General features: G+C 32.8%; 1 protein-coding gene across 1 annotated transcript; it reads right to left on the bottom strand.

Moving 5' to 3' along the window:
• Window positions 1-3,410: 3,410 nt before the first annotated feature.
• Window positions 3,411-7,917, bottom strand: LOC115951012 (probable vacuolar amino acid transporter YPQ3). Its single transcript, XM_031068319.1, has 12 exons — window positions 7,491-7,917; window positions 7,264-7,306; window positions 6,972-6,998; window positions 5,823-5,921; window positions 5,618-5,724; window positions 5,179-5,350; window positions 4,630-4,731; window positions 4,449-4,541; window positions 4,328-4,348; window positions 4,171-4,229; window positions 3,981-4,071; window positions 3,411-3,869 (listed from the first exon to the last, which is right to left on the bottom strand). Exons 1-12 carry the CDS (start codon window positions 7,712-7,714, stop codon window positions 3,771-3,773), a joined length of 1,137 nt encoding a protein of 378 aa, XP_030924179.1. The 5' UTR covers window positions 7,715-7,917; the 3' UTR covers window positions 3,411-3,770.
• Between the last annotated feature and the right edge of the window lie 922 nt (window positions 7,918-8,839).

Raw genomic sequence — 8,839 nt, 5'->3', positions numbered from 1 at the left:
TAAATATTAATAACTTGGAAAATTGAACTTGGTGATATCTAATACCTCTTTGGACTAAGGGTCTGTTTGAATAATGCTTATTTTTTAAAATTGAAAACTTATTGTTGAAAACACTGTAGCAAAACTCACCTGCTAAGTTTTTTCAGAATTCATTTCAGTTCTCTAACTTTACTTTCATTTATTTTGGTCCTTTAAGTTTCAAATCATTTCAATTAAAGTCTTTCTGTCAACTTTTGTTAAAAATTTTTGAAACAAAAAAGTGAAAAATACTTTTTAATCATTAATTGAATTTTTTTAATTAAAAAAATTTGAAGAAAAATTTAAAAAATTTAAAAATTAACCACAAAATATAATAAAAGTTGATGGAAAAGTTTTAATTGAATAAAGTTGAAAGTTAAAGGACTGAAATGAACAAAAGCAAAGTTAAAGAACTGAAATGAATTTTGGTGAAATATAGAATGTGAATTTTGCATTTTAGCCTAAATATTAATAACTTGGAAAATTGAACTTGGTGATATCTAATACCTCTTTGAACTAAGGGTCTGTTTGAATAATGCTTATTTTTGAAAACTGAAAACTTATTGTTGAAAACACTGTAGCAAAATAATTTTTAAATTATGAATAATGCCCGTGGGACCCAAATTTATTGTTGTTTTTTTTTTTTTTTTTGTGTTTTCTGTACTTGTAGGTCACGTGAATAGTACACGGAACCCAGAAAAAACGCAAATGCCTGCCAGCCAGATGCTATCCAAACTCCCACTAAATAATATTTACCACCCAGAAAAAAATTTTATGTTGTACCAAATCATAGATAAAACATGAAATTTTTGTTCCTTATCTGAAAAGGTCAAAAGCCAAACTGCTTTATATTCTCTAAAATAAAAATAGAACCAGTCTTATCAAAGAAAGCAGGAAATAAAGTTGAGCCAATAATTGTACTATAGTCCATATATTACCAAGAAATCAAATCACTCAATTTCAAATACATTCAATTTCAAGAAGGGGATTCCATCAAAGATAAAATGGACCTTGGATAAACAACATGGTTTGTAGCATGTCAGAGTCAGAGTCATTGAAGAACCAACAGGCCAGGAAACTCAACAGCAACGATATAAAAAAGGCTTTTATCAAAAAAAGAAAAAAAGAAAAACGATATAAAAAAGGCTTAAACAGACTAATTTATGGGCTTATATGTTGAGCAATATAGCGTCAACATTACAAATTATATTGAGGATATTAGTGCTTCCACTAATTTATATATGTAAGGCTCGCTGTGCCAAACAATAACTAAAAACAAATAATACAAGCTCAAATACTAGCGAGGAAAATTAGGTTATGGTCCAAAGTTGTGATATCAAACACAATGCTCAATTAAGACACAACAGGTTTACTTGATTCCATGTAGTCTCCATAATCTCCAGTACTACTTGGTCTCCGAATGTATCTGTAGTAAATATACTGCAAAATGATTTATTTGTAGTAAATATATTGAACCTCAGATCTCTAATTTAACAATTAAAGACTTTACTAGTTAAGCTAATTGGAACCCATTATACATATATATAGTGTAGAGAAGTCCTGCTTTTAAAATAAACATTTTTCACGGGCTGGGTCATTTTTGCCAAATAACCCCCCCCCCCCCCCCCCCCCAAGAAAAAGCACAAAATGACCATGTTGCAAGCCCAAGAAGTCTTCATGAAGTCCATAAACAACATTATCAATCATGGCCTTTCTTCGTCCCTTTGGTTATTAATTGGGCTGTTACGGATTATTTGCAGGACAAAGGGGCTGTTTTGGCTCTGGGTATGGTTTTCTATAGGTCTCTCTTGTAATTTTACATAAACCTGGCTCATATAATAAGATCAATTAATTGATCTCGATGCCAATTGGAACAGTTGGTGATTCAACTTGAGAGGGACGAAAATTGTGTGGCTTATTCCCAAGAGGATTCATCTGTTGACCAAAGGAAACATTCGGCCTTTCATGGTGATGAATAGGTGCTTGTCCATTCTTGCCAATGTTGATTTTGACCATTGTATAGTTGAAGGTTGAAACTCTTGTCCTGGTTGACCATGATATAGTCGATATTCTTTGCCCATTTTACTATCCATATTCACTCAAGGATTAGGGCCTGGCCCATTCTTTCATATTATAGGTATTAGGTTGTGTATAACGTTTCTCAAAAAAAGAAAAAAAAAAGAAAAGAAAAAAAGTTGTGTGTGTAAGCCCAGGAGACCCAATTGTATTACTCACCCAATTTGGATTGTGTGTTTCCATTACTCATTACTTAAATTTCATGGGTCCCACCACATGAATTATTGCTTGGTTTGATTTTTGTTTTCAATTTTCATAACTCATATCTCAAAAGAGAATGAGTAGTGAGATATGAGAAAATTTTTTGTGAGTTTTCAGATGAGTAGTGAGATATGAGAAAACCTTTTGAGAGTTTTCAGATATTAGGAAATTAAGTTAAGTGGCATTTTTGTAAATAACTCTACTCAAATGGGGCCCAACACCAACAGACAATTCAAGACCACACAAAAATTTCATGTATTATCTATGATTTGGTACAATATAAAAAATAAATTAAAAAAATTCTAGGTGGTAAATATAAGCTTAAAATGCAAAAATCACCTTCTAAGTTTTTTCAAAATTTATTTCAGTTCTCTAACTTTGCTTTTGTTTATTTTGGTCTTCTAAGTTTCAAATTTTTTCAATTAAGGTCTTTTTGTCAACTTTTATTAAAAAATTTTGAAAAAAAAATGTGAAAAATACTTTTAAATCATTAATTGAATTTTTTTAATTAAAAAAATTTGAAGAAAATTTTTTAAAATTTTAAAATTAACCACAAAATATAGCAAAAGTTTATGGAAAAGTTTTAATTGAATAAAGTTGAAAGTTAAAGAACTGAAATGAATAAAAGCAAAGTTAAAGAACTGAAATGAATTTTGTTGAAACATAGAATGTAAATTTTGCATTTTAGCCTAAATATTAATAACTTGGAAAATTGAACTTGGTGATATCTAATACCTCTTTGGACTAAAGGTCTGTTTGAATACCACTTATTTCTGAAAACACTATACAAAATAATTTTTAAATTATGAATAGTGCCCGTGGACCCAGATTTTTTTTTTTGTACTTGTCGGTCCCGTGAACAGTGCACGGGACCCAGGAAAAACACAAACGCCTACCGATAGGACGCTATCCAAACTCCCACTAAGTAATATTTACCACCCAGAAAAAAAAATTATGTTGTACCAAATCATAGATAAAACACGAAATTTTTGTTCCCTATCTGAAAAGTTCAAAAGCCAAACTGCTTTATATTCTCTAAAATAAAAATAGAACCAATCTTATCAAAGAAAGCAGGATATAAAGTTGAGCCAATAATTGCACTATTAGTCCATATATTACCAACAAATCAAATCACTCAATTTCAAGAAGGGGATTCCATCAAAGATAAAATGGACCTTGGATAAACAACATGGTTTGTAGCATGTCAGAGTCAGAGTCATTGAAGAACCAACAGGCCAGGAAACTCAACAGCAACGATATAAAAAAGGCTTAAACAGACTAATTTATGGGCTTATATGTTGAGCAATATAGCGTCAACATTACAAATTATATTGAGGATATTAGTGCTTCCACTAATTTATTTATGTAAGGCTCGCTGTACCAAACAATAACTAAAAACAAATAATACAAGCTCAAATACTAGTGAGGAAAATTAAATTATGGTCCAAAGTTGTGATATCAAACACAATGCTCAATTAAGACACAACAGGTTTACTTGCTTCCATGTAGTCTCCATAATCTCCAGTACTACTTGGTCTCCGAATGTATCTGTAGTAAATATACTGCAAAATGATCTATTACGTGTTTGTTAAGGTAGCATAATAATAATGACGATGATAATAACGATGATGATGATGATGAAAAAGCAAAATTAAGTTTTTTTCCAGGAACTTAGCAAAGGATACAAATAAATCAAGCGCCACGCAGACTATAGCATCCAACAACCAAGGCATATTAGCTTTGATTTTATCCCATTCAGTGGTCCTTACAAGAATACTGCATAGTAGTAATTAACAACAATAAATATGAGGGACCAAATATAGAAAGAACAAGCTTTTGAGGGAGAGAGAGAGAGAGAGAGAGAGAGAGAGAGACCTTGCCACATAGGTAACATTGGCAACTAGTGCAAAAATGAACATGAGAGGATTCAAGCCCTGAAAAATTACAATGCAAAGAGTCTTCAACAATTGGAACAGTCACTACAATATATTGAAGATATTGTTTGAAAGCAAGAAAGTGGTAAGAGCATCACCTCTACATTTCCTCTTTTAATCTGGCCAATATGTGCAATAACTTTGTTAGGGAAAAAATCTTAATAAAAATGAAAACGAAAAATAAAAGTAGCTAAAAAGGCAATTTGAAATGATACTTGCATTTAACCATATCTGAGGGAGTCGGCCACCCATGTAAATAGCAGCCATTAGCCATCCCAACGATTGCCCTAAAACATTCTCTGCCCCTTGTTCCTGTTATATATAGTGGCCTAGTAGTAAGAACTTTAGGAAAAAAAAAAGGCCTTAATGTAGTTATATTCTGAAGTATCACCAATCATACATGTAAGAGCTTCCTCCCAGTGAGTCCCACGTATGCTTGGATCAAACCGTTACTCTTTAGGGGCAAGTTGAGTGATGTAGCTAGAAATGTTCCATAACCTACCTGTAACAGGTGCCATGGTGCACCAACATATAACAATAGTGATTTTAGAGGTTTAACAGTTTGAATCAATGTGATGCTATAATTTCATTATTTAAATGATGTCGCTACATAAATGTGTGGTAATGTATCCCACAATTAGCACAATTAATTAGGGATTACATCTTATGAAGCAGAGGTTATTAATTTGTATCCCCCTTCCCCCCTTTTGACCAAAAACTCAATTATAAATTTTTTTTTTTTTTTAAGTGTAGAAATTTAAACATAAATGAATATTGATCAATAATGAAACATAAAAGTAAAACTGGAAGAGCAATTATACAGCACTCTCTCTAAAGAGAATAAAGTTGATGCATATACATTGTCCTAAAAAGTAAAAACACCAATTTTGGTTTGTATAATTGGCTGAATGAGCAAAAGCATGCTTGATTTGATATGTTGGAGACTTACTGATCTTGGTATTGGCCTAGGTTGGCTAGCAGATGACTTAGATGCAGTTGGAGCTGCCTCATCCTCAGATGATGAGTCACTGTTAAGCGCCATTGTGGAAGGACCACTTTTGGCCGCCCTGAGATAGGTTCGAAATGGTGGAGTGCCACTGCCTGCCAAAGATCTGGCTGACCTGTGCAAAATTCAAAGCAATAGTTTTGCTCATTGTAGTACTAATTAAACAAATTAAATTCATAATTAATCCAGTAATTTAGCGCTAAACATATCAAATGATGGAGTAATTATTTAGTACTACAGGAGCAATACTCCCTCCTCTGACATAATAGTGGGCAACGTTAATTATTCATGTTAGAGTGAGAGGCATTGTTCCCAAATTACTGAATAATTTTCCTACATAATGACATATATACAAAGAAAAAAAAATGCTATATATACATACATATAGTAGTACTCTCTTTGAGTAGTGGTTTTTGGTGAAGCTCTAGGAATCGGAATGCTTGAATCATCTGACTTATCGGGCCTCAATGGTTTTTTCTTGTCTTCAGCCTAAAATAATAACAAACTTTTTATAGTCCTGTTAAAAAAGGTTGGTTATATGAAAAAACCTTTTGAATAGATTTAGGTACAAGGAAATTAAATTGTACCTCATGTTTAGAATTGATCTGTCGGAACTTTAACCGTCTAGGAATGTAGTCATAGTACACACACTGGAATACTAAGACTAAAGTACTTATTGTGTAAAGCTGCAAGAAAAACAAAATAATAATAATAATATCAACAACAATACCTGGTTCCATCACAAAAATTAGCAACTTGGGCTAGCAGAAGCTTATCTCAACCCAAACACTAGCTACAGTAGGTGAGTTTGGGTCAAAGTTTTGGTCCAAACATGAGATTGGGATTGGATTGAAAAAAAATTTATATATTCAAGAACAATTTCTTTTTCTTTTTCTTTTTTGTGGTCAGGACAGGAATTACTGTTCATGCCATCTTTTTCCACAATTTGAAGTTGTTACAGGATCCTTTTCACCTTTTGCTAAAATTTTCTTAGCCAGTATTATTACCACACCAGACAACCAAACCCAACCATGCCTAACCAGCAACCATGAGGTTGAACCGGGCCACTCAAAATCTTTAGGTTAGCTTCGTTCCAAACAGACCTACCCCAATTGCATCCTTAACTTATGTTGTCATGGTTTCCATTATTTGCAGCAGAAAGTGAAATCATAAAGAAAATCTAGGATTCATAGTCTTTAAATAGAACATGCATACTCCAACAAAAATACCTGGGTCCATCACAAAAATTAGCAACTTGGGCTAGCAGAAGCTAGTCTCAACACAAACACTAGCTACAATAGGTGAGTTTGGGTCAAAGTTTTGGTCCAAACATGAGATTGGGATTGGATTGAAAAAAAATTTATATATTCAAGAACAATTTCTTTTTCTTTTTCTTTTTTGTGGTCAGGACAGGATTACTGTTCATGCCATCTTTTTCCACAATTTGAAGTTGTTACAGGATCCTTTTCACCTTTTGCTAAAATTTTCTTAGCCAGTATTATAACCACACCAGACAATCAAACCCAACCATGCCTAACCAGCAACTATGAGGTTGAACCGGGCCACTCAAAATCTTTAGGTTAGCTTCGTTCCAAACAGACCTACCCCAATTGCATCCTTAACTTATGTTGTCATGGTTTCCATTATTTGCAGCAGAAAGTGAAATCATAAAGAAAATCTAGGATTCATAGTCTTTAAATAGAACATGCATACTCCAACTCAGATAGTGCTATTACCAGAGCCGTATAATACTGTGTTGGCAACTGCATCAAAAGCATTAAAAAACAAAAATCAGAAGATGTTACTATTTTTCTTTTAAGTAAATAAAAATGGAAAGAAGAAATTGTTTATGAGGACCAAAATGAAAATACCACACGCAAGTTGATAAAAGTGCATTTTGATAATAAAAAAAAATTCCAGACAGTGGCACAGCACAGCACAGCACAACACAACACAACCGCAGTCTGGACAGCTAAAACTAACAAACAATAATGGAATGGTTTACAGTTTTCTCAGCCTCACACTCACCGTCGCTGGTTCCAGCAGACAACCCACCAGATTGAAAATATCACTGCATCAAGAACAACAACAACAACAACAACAAAAAAAAAGGCCCAAAAATTAAACTTTTTCGTTTTGTAAATAATAAATAAAAAGAAGAAGAAGAAAAGAATGTCAAGAACTCTTTTTTATGTTCTTGTTTGTGTGTGTGTGCATGTGTGTTTGTAAGTATGGGAGGAGAAGAAAGTACAAACCCAACAACCCAAGTGAGTAGAAAAGCAAGAGAAACTCCATGGCCAGTTTTTGTCTGGAAATTGGTGATGATTTGAGGGATTTCTGCCACACCCCAACACACTAGACTAATAAGGCCAAAACCGAAGGAAAAATCATCTTTTACATTGCAAAGGCAGTCTTTAAAATATTTCTCCACCCAACGCACACAGGGTTTCTGCTCTTTTACACAATAAGAGAGCTGCATTTTCTCTCTCGCTCTCTCTCGTGTTTTGTTGTTTCTTACTAAAGAAAGAGGCTATATTGAACTTGAAATTTATGTAGGAAATAGCAAACTTAAGACTTATATGCAAACGCAGTATCTCTCTATCCCTGTCTTGTCTCTTTCTTGGATCAAGTGGTTCGCATATTCTGGATTGTGATGCTCTGTTACATTCGTACCTTTGCTAAAAATTAATTATGATAAAAGTATCGGTTGTATGTGTGGTACGCATATTCTTGTTGATGCTATATTGCTTTTGCAAAATCAAATAGACGGTTGAGATCAAACAGAAAACAAAAAAAGAAGATGTCAAGAATATGATGACATTTCGCGAGAAAATAGATCTTTGCAGTTATATCGCACTTTTTTTAGCCTTTCTAGATTAGATGAAGAGAAATTATATTTGTATTCTTCAAACTTCTACTTTTCGTATCTTTCCTTAGTTAAAGTGGTATCTTCGGGTAATATATACAAGTGACTTATTGCAAAATGTTGGTCACATTTTTCGAATTTTTAATCATTAATACATGATATGCATAATTAACAACATGAATTGGAGTACTCCATAATTTTTTTTTTTTTTAAAATTTAAAAAGTGAGTTGTAGTAATCCACTTTCCACTTTTCTATTCATTTCCAAGTGGAATTTTTGTAACTTATGACTTTGTGATTCACCTTTTGCAACTTGTGCACTACTTAACTATAGACTATAGTCTATGGGATACATATATAATACTAATGTGTGTTAGTGTGTACCACACAAAGATGTTCCTTTTTTTTTCTCCTGAATCCACCAAGGTGTTCATTTAAGATTAAAAAAATATTGCTGAGGTGGGTTTCTCTCTCTCTCTCTCTCTCTCTCTCTCTCTCTCTCTCTCTCTATAATGCATATGCTACTTAAACAATAATATATGACAGCTTTATAAATTGTAGGGTATATATATTATATAAGTTTGTTGTTTTGTTTTTTTTTTTTTTTTAAGAAGTAGAGTATACAATTAAGGAATGTCAATTTTCAATATTTTCTTACCAAGCAGGACTTGATATTTCTAAGATTAGGCATATATAATCAAAAGAGCAAGTATTCAAAAATGGGATTTTTTGTGAAATT

The sequence above is a fragment of the Quercus lobata genome, chromosome 6 (genome assembly GCF_001633185.2).
Source record: "Quercus lobata isolate SW786 chromosome 6, ValleyOak3.0 Primary Assembly, whole genome shotgun sequence".
NCBI classification, from domain to species: domain Eukaryota; kingdom Viridiplantae; phylum Streptophyta; class Magnoliopsida; order Fagales; family Fagaceae; genus Quercus; species Quercus lobata.
The sequence above is the reverse complement of the archived record's forward strand: the minus strand, read 5'-3'. Positions and strand labels throughout refer to the sequence as shown.